Genomic DNA, 16,851 nt, shown 5'->3' with positions numbered 1-16,851 from the left:
CTATTAAGAGGCTTACCAAGGGGCTTTAGATTGTCCATTTAGCACAGTCCTCACTGAGTTTCTTCAGATGAAAGTTGCTAATAATACCTTTCAGGTGAGAGAAAGGTGGTATCAAAGATGAGGCTCCATTTTTTCTCTTGCTTGACTCTATTTCTGACTTTGACTCTGTTTTCCCCTCTGTCAACATTTTTATTTGAACACTTCTAACTAAAGAATGGCTAGCATGAACTCCATACTCTGTACCTTCTGTCAGCCCTCCGGTGAAGCAGTATCATGCTCAAGCCATAGAGAAGATAGAGAATGCAAGAAAGAATCGGTATCCATAATCCATGGTTGAAGAAGTCTCGTGGGTAATTGCGAGTTACTTGAATCTAATGAGTTAAAGCCAATGTTTCTGCACCTGAACCCGGGTCAGCAAACACCTGGGCTATCATAGAAAATTCTTTACATCCATTGCCCCTTAGTCACATGCCCTAATACAGATTCAGAACTGAGAAGACTGGCTCAAATAAGTACCTGACAAAAACAAAAAAGCTACGGGAAATCCAGATGGGGATTCTCCAGGGGCATTGCTGACTTCTGTAATAGAAAAACAAATGTATCAAAAGGCCACAAGGAAGGCGAGACTAACCGGAGCAGTGAAAGGTGGACGAACCTATCAGATCCTGTGACACGGACTCAGAGAAGATCGGGAAAATAAATGCCACGGTAACTCAGCACGGAGGCCTCAATCCAGAAGTGAGACACAAAGAAGTGTCAGAGACCCGCTGCATGGAAATCAGGCTCATGCTGGTCTGCACAGAGCAAGGCAGTGGGCCTGACTCATGCTTCAGTGACATTCTGTCTCAGAAGAGCTTAAATAAAGATCATCCAACAAAAACTGCCTTGTAGAGACATGGCTAGCATAACCCATTTTTATTAAAAATAACCCAAAAATGTCACAGTTTATATACCACAAGTCTGAGCGTGTGGGTATGGGACCAGAGAAGGTGCTGACAATGTGACCCATACTGATTACTCTGGTCTGGGTGGCATGAAGGGGGGAGTAAGAAGACACCAAGAGCTCTGAAGGACAGAAGGGAGACATGAAGGAAAACGACTATCCCATCAGATTCCAAAGGGGATAGAAGCATTGCATATCACAACATTGTATCTCCACTATTACTGTAAATATTGAAATATTGATTAAATACATTGAACCTAAGCAGAAGGTGACACAGATATTATATTTGATGATGAGATACAGTCGTCTTTGATTTGGGTATCTGTTGTTATTGTAGTACTCTTTTGGCCACAAATTAAGACCAAAATAAAAATCCTTAAGCAGCATTGAGCATCCTAAAGAGAAATCATAAATGTCAGCCCTTTACCTTTAGGGCTAAGAAGATCTAAGAAGGGAAAAGTCACTCAGCACCACCCAGCATGCTATTCCAGGTTGGCAGACACAGGTTAGCAAGACCTGGACAAGTAGGAAAGGAGAAAACTATGGAGCAATGTGCCCTGGACTTCAAGTGAGTGCGTCATCCGTCAGTTGAAGGAGCACATGGGGAGAAGCACTATTCACATTGCACTTATTCAATAGGATTGAACCCATGTGACTCACACACAATGGTAGGCGGGCAGTTAAGATTACTCTAGAAAACTAGAGTGGTCACTAGGAAGCAGAGAGAGGTTTCTTGAAAGTTTATTGTGTGAGAAATAATAGGAACTGCTTTCCATGTATTATCTTATTTAATCTTCAACCCCGGAAGACTCAGGCCTATTTAAATTTCCCTAGAATCATTAGACTAGGCCTTCTGAATTCCAAGTCCCACACGCCCGCTCATTCACAAGACACTCAGACTACTCTGCTGTGCTCATGCCTGGTTGGGTGCCGACATGGGCATTCATTCACTGTGAAATCAGAGGGCTAACTGCTCTGGTTTGAAGGTGCCCTCCAAGGGTCATGAGCTGGAAACTTCATCCCCAGCATAACCGTGCTGAGAGGTGGGACCTTCCTGATAAAAACATGAGTGCAGGCCCCTTCTCTTTCCTGAGCACAGATGCTCTCTTGCCCACCTACCTTCCACCATGGGATGAAGCGTGAGACAACTCTTACCAGATGCGAGTACCTTGACTGTGAACTTCCCAGCTTCTGGAACTGTAACTAATAAGTCTCTGTTCTTTAAATATTACTCAGCCTCAGTCTATTAGAGCAGCACAAAACAGACTAAGACACTAATTAAATCCTTTAGGGGCATGACAACATGGAAAAAATTCTTCTGAAAATACTGATGTAAGAGGATCCCAGTGCAATGTGCCAGGCTCTATAAAACACCGTGGAAGCTGCAAAACTATAATTGTGAGGACCCCCTGGTGGTGTCATTATTTGACAAAGGATGAGAAACTGTAATCTGGAAGTAACTGTACCGTGTTGGTCCTTCCCATGGGACATTTTATAATGGTGAGCTGGGGATTTCATAGGCAGGACGAAATAGTCTACCATAAAAGGCAGTTATGCCTTGTCTCCAGGCATGTTCCTGGTCCTCTTGTGCTCCTTTCAAGAGGTGTTGCCAATGCTGAAAGCTGAGTCTGCCATGGCAGACTGGCTGAGAGAAAGAGTCTCCCTAGCATGTCTGGTTTGAATCAGGCCCTATGGGCTTTTCTTCAGTTTCAAATCTGAGCTCTGGACAACACTAAGAGGTATAGATACCTGCATAACTGCAGAACAAAGGCAGCCTCCTCCCCTTGTCTGTTCAGAGATGGTTTTCTAAAGCACAGGGTCTCCCCAGGTGCACAGGTCTCCTGAGCCTCTGTAAGCAAAGGCAACAGTGAACTTGTATGGTCTGACCTGGAGGAGGAAGGGCCAACCCGCTGAAGAGGATGATGCATAAGGTTTCAAGGCACAAGTCAGGCCTGTCAAGGCCAGGGATGCCAGAGAGGCCACAGTATTGACTGACACATGATTGGACTGGATGCATGATATTTTACCATTTCTTAATCAGATGGCAACTAGCTGGGTTTTTAAGCCTTTCGCTGAAGACTCTGATTCTTGGAATTTGCCTAACTAAATTTCCAAGTATTTCTAGATGTAATATCCAGATCAAGAACTGCCAATAGGAACCTCACAAAATGATTCAGTCCTTCACTCGCAAATGGACATAACACCATATGTTTGAAGGAAACACAGTCTTTCAAATTTTCTTTTTGTGTCTTTTGTACTTGGTGTCTGGCTTAGGGTAGAACAGCACATAGAGAGAAAGAGGGGCACTGGGTTTGTGTAAGTAGAGACATGACTATAAATAGGGTCTCTCTACTGCATGTAGATATTTTTGGATGATTAAAGATTTTCTCTACATCACCATCACATGGTGGCTTAAGGAATTAGCTCAGTTAGGATTTGGCAGGAAAACTATGGGGTTACCAAAGGACATAAATCTTATAAATGTTTTTGAGTGACTTTTAAATCACTCATAAAGTAAAACATTCAACTATGTAATAAGAACAGAACTACATTTTTTAAATGAGTAGTAGGAAGGTTTCCTTAGGAATCAACCTGTGCAACAAGTTTTTCCTAGTAGTAAAAGATGTAATAGAAATATGTAAGTTTTATGATAAGAAAGAAAAAAAGAGAGAAAAGGCACAGTAGAGTCATTGGGAAAATGTGGAGAGTGATGGAAAAGAAAACTAAAATTGCACACAGTGAATCCATTGGTGAATATCATCTTAAACAAGGAGAATTCAGGGACACATACACACAACCAAGACCACCATGACACAGTGGGAATCACTGTTTTAAGTCTTGCTGTGAATGTTTTCAAATAGCTTGCATTTCACTGCCTGCCATCACTTGGTGGACTAAACCAAGTCATACAAGCCCTTCTATGAAATGGATCTACCATTTCTTACCCAGGAAGATGCTTCATCCTCTTTCCAAATTATTAGGCTGTGTGAAATTGAAGTGAGTTTACAGAGGCCTATGGGGGCTCTACATGTGGAAGAGGTGCCCTGCAAAGGTTAGTTAAAAGTGACTATTACATGTCCTTTGAAACACTTTAAGCATTTGGATCTCAATTTCTTCCCCTGTAGATTAAAGATAGGCAGATCCCATCAAGAAGAATAAAATAATAGCATTTGCTGGTAAATGGATGGAGTTGGAGAGTATCATGCTAAGTGAAATAAGCCAATTCCCAAATACCAAAGGTTGAATGTTTGCCCTGATATGTGGATGATGATATATAAAGGGGGTGGAGGGTAGGGGTGAGAGAAGAAGGGAGGAACTTTAGATGACATAGAGGGAAATGAGAGGGGGGAAGGGGCAGGGGTATGAAAGATGGTGGAATGAGACAGACATCATTACCCTATGTCCATGTATGATTACACAAATGGTGTGACTCTACATCGTGCACAACCATAGAAATGAAAAGTTGTGCCCCTTTCATGTACAATGAATCAAAATGCAGTATGTAAAAACAAAAAACTTTTAAAAAGATAGAGAAAAAAATGATAGAGGAGTCTCATTGCTACTTCTAGTTCAGATAGCTCTGACTTTTATAATTCCCTTAGGCTTGTCATTGATAGTACTGACACCCACACAGTCATATCCTAATACATCTTTGGGCTGCTGTAATCATCTCAACTCGGAGGTGAAGGTACAGGACTTGGTGCTACTGGGACATGGTAGAAATTTCACACTGCACCTCTGTCCTGGATCTGGTTGAAGACTGAGCTGCTGAAGCCGAGGCATGGAATAATGACTGGTAAACCGCGAAGCCAGAGCTGGAGGAAGTTATCCACCATCAAGGAATGGCTGGTGTTGGTGTGGTAAAGCTCTTGTTCAAGAGTGCCTGCCACCACGTGGATGACAGTAGAGCCGTGTGGCCTCAAGCAAGCAGGCTGGCAGGATGAAATTTCAAACTACAGATTATTTCAGGACTCCAGGCCCTGGGGTGTTCACTGAGCTGAAATCCTCAGTAATAAGTCAGGTACTTCTCTTTGCTGGTCAAGGCAGAGGAAAGCTCTTAGCAAACATCTCTCCTCTGAGACCCCAAGGGACAGCAGTATCCCAATTCATGTGTACTGCTTTTGAGAGGAGAGAAAAATAGAGCCCAACCAATGCAACTTGAACTTCAGACAGGAGGCCGCTGGCTAAAGACAACCCATACTGCCTGTCCCATTTCCTTTTGTCCTTTGTTACCTCAGGCAACAAGGGAGAAGAGATGAAGTGGCTCAAGTGCCTCATTAGCGTCAAAGAGAGGAAAGCTGAATGGGTAAGCAATAACACATGAGAGAGTCTCAAATCTCATGGCTCATCGAAATCAGTTCCCGCTTCTTGGTGTGGAAGGAGAAAACAACTGAGGCCTCTATGTCAGGACTGAGCTGGCCTTGAGTCTGATATCTGCCCCAACTTAACACTGTCTGCCAATCCTTTGTGCTACTTCTAAAGGCTCCAAATAGGCTTTCCTCTAGATGAAAAAGTAGGTCGATTTCTGTCATGAATTCAAACAAAGGAGTGTCTCACAGCACGTTTTATTAAGGCCATCTTCTCTGCCACCTGATGGCAGCCAGCGCCCTGCAATATTTATGAAGTGTTATTACATTGTGGGCACTTTCCTGCCCCCATCAGTCTTTGAATGTATATGAAATTACGGCTCATAGGAATCCATCTAATGAGGACACAGCCCTCATGTTTCACGGTTAAATCTCACTAAAGTTATAACCATGAATTTTCCTTCTTAAGTTTCCCTGTTTGTATGTAAATTGAGGTATTGAAACAATGAGATACAGATCAAAGTTTTAATTTTAGTCCCTTGCCTCAGATTTAATTTTAAAGTCTTAAAATATGCAGAGAATTGCATCCCTTTATTCTTACAGCTGTGTAAAACAGACATAATTTATCTTCTGTAACATGCAGACACTACTTCCAAATTGGGTGTGTTGAGTTCTAGAAACTGATTAGGTCCTTCACCTGTGCCTGCAGGTTCTTGCACTGGATTTCTCTGTGAAGTTATCCTGCTGAAAGTCTGTAGGCTCATTCGGTGCTGGTTAGTGGCCCAGAGGTCATCCATCTTGAGTCAGCCTCCAAATGCCAAGATGTCACTTCTCACTGCATGATTGGGTCTCAGTGCAAAAACACCTTTGATGGACTTGGTAAGACTCAGGCATAGTTGAAAAGGTTTGGTTTCTTAGACACCTCATGGAGTCTTCCACTCCCTTTGTGGTGGTTCCTGGATCAATTGTTCTTTGTTCTTAGAGAAAATGATGCATAAATACAATGTATGTGCATGTGTGTGTGTGTGTGTGTGTGTGTGTGTGTGTGTGTGTGTGTACATGCCTGTGTATGTGCATGGGTATATTCTCAGTTCTGCTACAATGAGTCTGAAATGGGAGCAAGACTGCTCCTTTGTCTTTCCAGTCCTAATGAAGGCCCCCTGCTTAGCATACACCAGCAAGAACTCTAAAAGCAGCAGGGATAGATGCTGACAATGGAAGTTTTCATCACCTTCAACACTTAGATTGCTCTCTGAGTAAGACTTCAGGTAAGGCAGGCAGCGGGTTGTTAGAGAAATGATGTTACGGAGTCACCTGCGTCACCTAGATTTTGAGGGTGACTTCCTATGCTATTTGTAGGAAGGAATTTAATATCTTACACATGTGAAATCTGCAGTATTCTGGCTCAGGCACATACTGTCACGTGAAATGACAAGTTAGCCTCCGTACACCTTGCCTTTGACTTTCTACTGTCAATAAGAAGTTCTCTGCTTTGCTCTGGTTTTAGCCATGTTATCAAGTTTTATCAAGGTCATATTCTGTACCATTGGTGGTCCTCCCACCCCCTCCTTCTTCTTTCTCTCCCTCCTTCTCTCTCTCTTTGTACTAGGGAGTGAATGCAGGGCCTCACACATGCTAGGCCAGTGTCCTACACCTGAGCTACCTCCCCGCCCTTTTGACTTTTATTTTGAGATGGAGTCTTGCCAAATTGCCCAGGCTGATCTTAAACTTGTGACCCTCCTGCCTCAGCCTCCTGAGTAGTAAGAATTACAGGCATGGGCCACCATGCTTGGCTTCATGATATTCCTGTGTTACAATTAGAACATGTACTAGTAGAGGATAAAGGAAGAGATTTAAATGTCAGATGGAGATTTTAACATGTTTTGTTGGGTATTCAAATTTTAAGAGTCTTTTCAAGTCTGGGCTTTACTCTTCCTGGGGAAGCTTATTCAAGTCCACATACATTTATTGAGTTACTTTTTCTCTATCAGTATGCTAGACATGTTGAACAGAGATGCTGAAATTGCCACCAGAAGTGACATGATTCCTACATTAATGATATTCATAGTTCATTGGAGAATGTCAAAAATATTACTATGATATGTTGCAATAAATCTGTTTTTGGTTCTCTACTTTTTAGTACTTTATGCTTCATATGGATGGATTTTCACATAGTGCACAGTACAGCAAAGGTCTGAGTTAACTCAAAACATGCATTCCCACTTACATCTAAAGTAAGTCTGCTCATGAATAAAAAGTACATGACTTAAAACCAGTGCTTGGCAAAATATTTGTTGAAGATCATATAAAGAGGCACACATCAGACTATGGATTCCTTAGCCTTTCAGTGCTTTAGTTGATATGCACAGGAGACAGAAACTATGTGGAGGGATTTGGATGCAAGCAACTGAGAACAAAGAAGCGGGCTTCATCAGCCCACAGGGCCTCCAACTCCCACACAGGGACTCCAAGACCACAGGAGAAAGTTGAACCACCTCACAGAGACAAATTTCAGTGCATGAATGAAAAAAATGTCCCTCTTGGGGAGGGGAATCTTTTTTCCATTTCTGCATTAATCACAACCATGGTGTCATGTCAGAAGGTAGCAGGGACCTCTGGGTCCCTCTGGCACCTGAATGACTTGCTATTTTTCAGGCATCAGAGAAATGACATTAAGTATTCCTGTTGTTATAACACCTGGCACCAGATACAGGGCATGAGTGAGACACTATTTCCAAAATAAATTAGGTGCATCAAATCTAAGTGAGAAGTGAACTCTCAGAGATTTTTGAGAAGGATGTAGAGGCACCATGTATTGCCAGTGGTGGGCGAATTTTTAAATTCATTTTAGCTTTGGATTTCATTTTTGTTAAAAATATTATATCTTAATTCATATCTAAGCCTCAGGAGAAATTTGATTTACCATACATGGTTTCTAAACTCCTTGGGTACTGCATTCATAGCTTATGTTTTTCAATACTCTTCAGAATAAATTAAACAATGTAAGATACAAGTAGGCATTCATGAAAGGCATGGTTTTACGAAGACGGGGAAACTCAAGAGAGGATTTAGTTATTTCTCTTTGCTCAAATGTTTTTCAACAAACTGATCTGCAAGCATAAACAGTCTCAGAAATAAAGGAAAATATTGGTCGATTTGCTGACTAGCGTCTGAGAACACAGGAAAAGTTGTAGGCCAAATTGGCTCAGACAGAGATGGTGCTGGCTTTTCTTTGTACCTCTTCGTCTTTGTTACCCTCTGCCCCCAGTCAAGGGTTTCTACAGAAGCATACAAACTACAGGAAGTTCTTGCCCAGAGAATGTTTCTTTCCACAGAGAAGCAACAGAAAGACAAGATGCCACCAACCTTGAACCTGACTCCTGGCTCTACTACTTAGTAGGCGTGTGATCTTGGGTGAGTTACTCTGCCTTTTTGTGCTTCAGCTACGTCATCTAGAAATGACAGTGATGAAACACGTACGCAGAGTGCTGTAAGATCTAAGTGAGATCATCCAAGCAATGCACTTGCAAACTAGAACAGAGAGTGCTTAATAAATGTTGTACTTCCAGATCATTGTTTCATTGTGCAAATTTCAATGCTCCCTGGCTACACAGAGACATTTATTCTTCAGGGTTTGTTGCATGCATCACACACACCTATGTATATAATCAAAAGAGCAACAGAGACAATGAGGTTGTTCCTGCAAGAGTCTGTAAGCATTGGCACAGAATCTCACATTCAAATGTGTGTCTCCAGGGTGGGTTGTCTTGGCTTCCATCTCTGCACAGGAGACAAGAACCTCAAGAAGCCACGTCTGAAACAGAAGGCAGCAGACTTCACCCCATCACTGTATCTTTGTCCTCTCAAGTGGAATGAACTGACTTGATACTTCTTCCTTTCCTGAGTGCAGAAGGCATGAATTCACACATCTTAGTACCAGACTGCCCAGTCTGTTCCCACATCATGCAGCCCAGTGAGAAATGCCTGATGATCTTTGTTACATGGAAAGCCAAGTGGAACTGAGACAAGGCCTTGTCCCTCAAGTGTTCTTTTGTGCAAAGGCATGAGCTGACCAGAAGCCAAAGGTCTTGCTTCAGAGAGTGCTCTAGTATGTTCTTAGAAATGAAACAACAATCTCAATTCTTCAACAGAATAAACTTCTACTACTTCAAAAGAGATACCCTTTGGGGTATCCTAATCAGGTTGCTGGTGTCTCTGGGAATATACCATGCAGGTAAACAGGGTAGAGGGTTGGTCTAGGAAATGAATCCTTCCCTAAGAATCCAAGAAAGGTTGTTTTTGTTTTTTGCTTCCCCCGCCCACAAAGATCTAAATACAAAGTACTATATTATATATGGTTTTATATGGTATTTGTTAATTAAGCTCTTTGTTGAATATAATATACATTTAAAATATACAGTTATACTTCATTTTTACAAAGGAAATACATCCATTAATCACCCAGATTAACTAATTGAAAATTGCCAGTACTACCCCAAATTTCTCTGTCACTCCCCTCCAAAGGTATAATTAGTCTCAATTCTTTCACCAAAAATTGTCTATTTTAAAAATTTAATTAAATAGACTCAAACAATAGGCATTTTTTTTCAGTCTGACTTCGTTAGCTCTATATTGGAGATAAGATTCACCCTTGAGTCTTTTTTGCATTTAGCTTCAATTTGTTCTTTTTTATTGCTATATGATATTCTACCCTTAAATACACTGTAAATTGTTATGGTTTAAGGCACTTATAAAAACTTCTGTCATGCACAATATTTTATATATATTCTGGTATATATATGTATGCATTTATAATGAGCAGTCTCCCCTTTATGTGGGGGATACATTCCAAGACTCTCATAGTGTGCCTGAAACCACAGAGAGAAACAAATCACATACAAACTGTTTGTCTACACATATATAAATATGGCGAAGTTAAATTTATATACCAGGTACAGTAAGAGATTATGTACAATATCTACTAATAAAAAAGAGCAACTATACAATGTATTGTAGTAAAAGGTATTTAAAACTGAGAATTTCTCATCATGTCAGCCTAGGATCTGAATCCCTTAACAAGACTCCTAAAGTGCAAGAAGTAAAATCAAGAATCAACAAATTGGATGGATTCAAACTAAAAAACTTCTCAGAAAAAGAAACAATCAATAATGTGAAAGAGAAAGTCTACAGAGTGGGAGAAAATCTTTACCACATGCACTTCAGAAAGAACAGTAAACTCCAGGATATATAAAGAACTAAAAAAACTTAACACCAAAACAAAACAAAACAAAACAAATAACCCAATCAATAAATGGGCTAAGGAACTGAACAGACACTTCATAGAAAAAGAAATACAATTAATCAACAATTACATGAAAAAATGTTCATCATCCCTAGCAATTAGATAAATGAAAATCAAACTACTCTAAGATTTCATCTCACTCCAGTCAGAATGGCAATTATCAAGAATACAAGCAACAATAAATGTTGGTGAGGATGTCGGGAAAAGGTACACCCATACATTGCTGGTGGAACTGCAAATTGGTGCAACCATTATGGAAAGCAGTATGGAGATTCCTCAGAAAACTTGGAATGGAACCACCCCACCATTTGGCCTAGCTATCCCACTCATCCTTTTATACCCAGAGGACTTAAAAATCAGCATACTACAGTGACACAGCCACACTGATATTTATAGCAGCTCAACTTACAATAGCTAAATTATGGACCCAACCTAGGTATACTCAACAGATGAATGGATAAAGAAAATGTGGTGTATATACACAGTGGAATATTACTCAGCCTTAAAGAAGAATGAAATTGCGGCATTTGCCAGTAAATGGATGGAGCTGGAGAATAACATGCTAAGTGAAATAAGCCAATCCCAAAAAACCAAAGGAGGAATATTTTCTCTGATATGCAGATGCTAATTCACAATAAGGGATGTAGGGAAGAATAGAGTTATTTTGGCTTGGGTAGAGGGGAGTGAAGGAAGGAGAGAGGTACAGGGGTAGGAAGGATAGCAGAATGAATTGCAGTATTGCCCTATGTACATATATGACTACATGACCAGTGTGATTCTATATCCTGTACAACCAGAAGAATGAGAAATTACACTCCATTAATGTATGATGTGTCAAAGTTCATTATACTGTTATGTATAACTAATTAGAACAAATAAAAAAAAGAAAAAATAAACTAACACTTTCCTGTTTTACAAAAAAAAAAAAAAAAGTAAATTTAACCGTAAAACAAACAAACAAAAAGCCCCTGAGAATTTCTTTCTGAAATTTCATTTAATATTTTCCGAGTGTGATTGATGGTGGGTAAATGAAACCATAGAAAGTCAAATACTACTGTATGCACTTGGGAGTGGAGAATGTTGAGTCACAGGTTGTACAAATGTTCAGCTACAATACTTACCACCAGGCAGGTCTCCAAAGTGGGCAATTCCAGCCTACGCCCCAAACAGCACTGTGTAAGGTAAGTGGTTCCACATTCTCAGCAACACTTGATCTGATTAGTCTTTTAAATACAAATCTTCTGATCATATACAATGTTTTTTTATAGTTTTAACTTGCATTCCCTTGATATGTAGCAGAGAATTCTATCATATTCCCATTGCTCATTTGTTTACTCTCTCTGAAAATTCCTTACTTTTTCATTTGTGAATATTCCATTGTGTTGCCAGTACTTTTCTTCTTCATGTGTAGGGTATATTTATACTTTCCTGCTAACAAATCATTCATGTAATAAAAATACCCTTTACCCTCCAAAGCTTTCCTTTTTAGTTTCTAAATGGTGTCTCTTGAAGAACAAACATTCTTAACTTTAATATATTGTCATTCATGATTTCCTTTATACCCAGTGGGTTTTGTTTCATTAAAAAAAAAAGAAAAACACTGTCAAACTCAAGGTCATGAAGACACTCTTCTCTATTTTCTTTTAGAAACTTTAGTTTTATCTTTCAGGGTTAGATTGACAATCCAGTGAGAATTATTTTGTGTATTATATGAGGACATATGGATATTCAATCACCTCAATATTCTATATAGATATTCAATGTTGCAGCACCATTTATTAAAAAGACTATAATTTGTTTATTGATATATATTTATGTATTTGTTACTGAAATATATATATTCATTCTCTATAAGTATATGTATGCATATATATTCATTTCACTAGAGAATACATAAATATATGTTTATATATACCTATCTGTGTTTCCTGACTCTATTCCCTTTCGTGGTCAGCTTGAATATAATGGATATATAAACAATAAATCTGGTAATGTAAGTCATCCAACTTTTGAGTTATCTTCAAGATTATCTTTGCTATTTTTGAACTCTTGCATTTTGATTTAAGCTTTATGATCTTATAAATCTTAACAGAGAGAGTGCTGGGGATTCCTTTGGGGACCTCCCTGAATTGGAATCTAGGTGGAAAAAATTGATGTCTTTTCACAATATTGAGTCTATCAATTCATCATCAGGGTATACTACTTCATTCACTTAGGTTTTTGTCTTTTTTTTTTCCCCTAATGTGATGTATTTTTCAGGGTAGAGCTATTAAAAGTAACTTGTTAAATTTGCCTATAAAATTTTAATGCTATTATAAATTACACATAATTGTATTTATGACTGTCTAAATATATAGAATATATACATACATCCATGTGTATATTCACATACACATGCACACTCTCCCCTTTGTGCTAATTATTCTTTACGTTACATTGTGGTGTGTGTATTTGTGCTTTTTCTGGGGTCATTTTGTTTGTGTCTGAATTATGTTTAGTGTTTCTTTTTTACAGAAATTTGTTTATGTAAGTCATATCTCAGTTTTTTCCTGAAAATATTTTTATTTTAATTTCTTTTACTTGGATTTCATATTTGTGTTTTCCATGGCACTTCAGAAATATCATTTCATTTTTTTCTGAGTTGCTTTTAAAATTTCTGTTTTTAGATTTCAGCTGCCTGAATATGGCAGCTAAGTCTGTTTTTCTTTTGCATATATTGTCCTTTGATTTGATGATTTTCCTGAACCTATATACTTATATGCTGGTATCTTTTATGAGTTTTAGGAAATTCTTAGCCATTGGGCAAGGGGTATATAGCTCAGAGTCGGAGTGTTTACTTAGCTAGCACAAGGCCCTGGATTCAATCCTCAGTACCACCAAAAAATAAAAAATAAAAAAATAAAAAATCTAAAAAAAAATAAAAAAAAGAAAGAAAGAAAGAAAAAAGAAAAAGAAAAGAAAATTCTTAGCCACTGTCTCTTCAGAAGTGACTTTGGCTCAGTATGTCCCCTTCTCTAGGACTATAATTCCATCTATGTTAGATATCCCATTATTTAATCACTTTCCATTATCTCTAATTTCATTTCCTTTATTTTTTTTTTTTCCTGAATCCGACACTTTCTGACTGGCCTTATTCTAGGATTCTAAAATCCGAAAATATTATATAGTTTAACATATGAATTGGAAAAGTTCTTGAAGAGAAATATAAGATAAAATATTGGACTCGTCCCAACTAATTCCTCATCTCTCAAGAAGAGTTTAGCTTCCCAGTCTTCTCGATAGCTCCCTCTTCCTGCCATATATATTTGGTTTGCTGCAAGCTAATCTGTCATAGCCTCAGGCAAAAGTGCCCACAGAGTTTTTTTATGTGAAATATGAGCAATTCCAATTGACCTAAATTAACTTGTTTGATTCTAGTTCCAACTACAGAAGTTTGGGGAAATCTCAGTATTTAGAATATTGGTCTTGAAAGACACTCATTTAGGAGTATTAAGAAAAGAGTATTAGATTAAAGCACTGGTTTTTAAGTAGCCCTTGCACCAGAAGGAAAAGCTTCTTCTAAGCCAATTTCAAACTCAATATTCGTTTAGCCCATAGGAACAAAAATACAAATAATTTTGATCTAACATGAGAAAGCAATCCTAATTACTTCATCTTTTTCTTTCAAGTCATGCTCCAGAGCCTCTGACTCAGCTCTCTCCCTATCACTGACCTTGTTTTTCTCCAAGTGCAAGGTATAACCCGTGAACTTGCTCCAAAAGAAGTTCTTAGGCTCCACGCCAACCCTCTGAATGAAAATCTTTGGGGATATGACTAAAACACAGCGTTTAAACATGCTCTCCAGGGGAATTTATGCATGTCAAAGACCTGAAGCCAAGGACGGTCAGAAGAAACTGGAAGTTGATGTTCTATGTTTAATCCTGGTATTAATATTGACTTTCTAAATCCCTTTTCATTCACAGGTCCCAGTACTGTGCTAGGCACATTTTAGCTTCCCCCAAGATACAGTTGAAGGTAGGACTGCCTGGTGCAATAACTGAGATAATGTAATGGAAGTACACATCCTTTGGAGGCCTTCTTCTTCATCTATAAGATGCCAAGAATCCTGTGTACATTCTAAACCACACAGGAGAAATTCCATCTTATCTGCCATCTATGTAGTCAGAAATTTCAGACATCCATAGTTTGGCAAACAATAATTGATGCTCATAATGATGTGTGTGTGTGTGTGTGTGTGTGTGTGTGTGTGTGTTAAATTACTCTGGGAATACCATTAATGTATCCTGAGAAAAATATTTTGCTGAAAGTGCCAATAAGGCAAAGTTAAAAAACAAAAACATAATTATAAATAAAATGAGGTTTAAAAAGATATATAAACAAAACCAGACTTTGTTAGAAAAAGATCACCAGCTCTAGAAGGTAGGAGGGAGGCAGGAGTCAGCCTACCTCTTCCAGCTGCACCATGAGAGTGACATTGTGCCCTTGCTCTGCAGTCAGCTTCCCATCCGCAGTGACGATCCGGAGCCCACGAGGGGCCTTCCCAGGACACTTCTGGGGTTTGGCAGTGTACTGTTCCCGTACTCCATCAGTGCAGTTATTGGAAACCACCTTTCTATATCTAAAAGGAGAAAAGCTCACGTTGTAAACTAGCTCATTACCATGCAGATTATTTCCACATTTTACTACACCTAGCTGCTTGGCTCTGAGGACCATCAGTAACCATCCACCTTTCCTGTTACTCTGAGCTTTAAGGCTGATTCCTCTACAGCACCCAACAGAGAGGTAAATAACTGGACCAGCAATTGGTACCTATTATTCGCTTCTTAATCGACTTCTTTTATTCATCTAATTAATAGATGAATCACTTCTTCCATTTGGGAGCTGTAGGAAATGCACACAGTGGCGGACACTGTCTCTACACTCAGTAAGTTTAAAATCTAGTTGAAGAGACATAAATCAATAATCTATGGGATAAATTTAAGGAACATATAATTAAGGATTAGAATGAATAATACAGTAGTTCTCTCTTACCACTTACGTTCTAAGACCCTAGTGGATGCCGGAACATGAATAGTAAGAAACCCTATAAATACAAGCTTTTCCTTATATACACGTGTGTATTAAAAAGTTTATAAAGTTTAATTCATAAATTATATACAAAAAGAAATTAACAAAAATAACTAACAATAAAATAGAACAATTACAATAGTAGACTATAATAACATTAGTGTGACTATGGTATCTCTCTCTCTCTCTCTCTCCCAATATCTTATTGAACTCCCAGCATCTTCTTTGATGGTGTGAGATGAACAATGGCTGTGTGATGAGATGAAGTGAGGTGAATGATATAGGCATCGTGATGTAGAGTCAGGCAAGGTTCCTCTCGCTACTCAGAATGAGACACAATTGAAAACTTATGAATCATTTATTTCTGCAATTTTTCCACTTAATATTTTCAGGCTGCAGTTGACCATGGGTCCCTGAAACCTTGGTATGAGAAACCGTGGATAAAAGGGGATACTGCATAGATTGCAAGGGCATTTGCAACTCAGAGAAAGGATGCTCCAGAAATGGCCTCGTATAGAAAAAGCTGTCTAAATTTGGTAATTTCTAGTCATTTCTTGATTAAACTACTGAAACCTTACATCGAGGAGGCTTCAGTTTTGGCATTCTGAGTAAATTCTTCTAACTTTTGCTTATTTCTGGTTTTAGCTTTAAAGAACCAATAAATGAATTACCCTACAAATGTATGCTTTTCGATTTATTAGATATTTATCAGCTTCAGAGTAAATTAGAATCTGTTTTCAGAATGAACAACCTTTACGAAATTTGAGGTTCAATATTACCAGATCATTTTTTTTCTTGAGGGTCTCAGTGACCCCCATATTTATATTTGATTTCTCAATTCCACTTGCCGGGAATTAGTGGTAGAACACAAATTGGAAGAAATCAAAGTATACTAGTCCAGAGGTTGGCCACCTCTTAAGGGGTCAGCTAATAAACATTTAGCCTTGCAGGCTATGTGATCTCTGTCACAACTACTCAGCTTGGTGACTGTACCATTAAAGGGGCACACAGTACCTGAAAGAATGGGTAAAGCTAGGTTCCAGGAGAACTTCCTTTACAACACTGGCAATAGACTGGATCTGAGCTGCAGACAGTTTTCCAATTCATTTACATCTAGCCAATGTCCTTCCTTCTGTTCCTGAGTCTCAGGATTGATGAGCAAAAAGCAGGCTTAAGAAATCAATGAGAAACTTGCAAAAGCACTTTGGACACTATGGATCAGCACAAGGTCA

General features: G+C 38.9%; 1 protein-coding gene across 8 annotated transcripts in view; it reads right to left on the bottom strand.

The window, feature by feature from the left end:
* The window catches only part of SORCS1 (sortilin related VPS10 domain containing receptor 1), a 469,944-nt gene that overhangs the window by 49,860 nt on the left and 403,233 nt on the right, over nt 1-16,851 (bottom strand). For all 8 annotated transcript variants that reach the window (XM_079136908.1, XM_079136906.1, XM_079136907.1 and 5 more), the window contains exon 18: nt 14,999-15,170. In XM_079136908.1, the coding sequence (XP_078993034.1) occupies nt 14,999-15,170 (172 nt within the window). The remainder of the gene's footprint in view (nt 1-14,998; nt 15,171-16,851) is intronic.

This window comes from Sciurus vulgaris, assembly GCF_902686455.1.
Source record: "Sciurus vulgaris genome assembly, chromosome: 4".
NCBI classification, from domain to species: Eukaryota; Metazoa; Chordata; class Mammalia; order Rodentia; family Sciuridae; genus Sciurus; species Sciurus vulgaris.
Note: the sequence above shows the minus strand (reverse complement) of the source record. Positions and strands in the feature narration are given on the sequence as shown.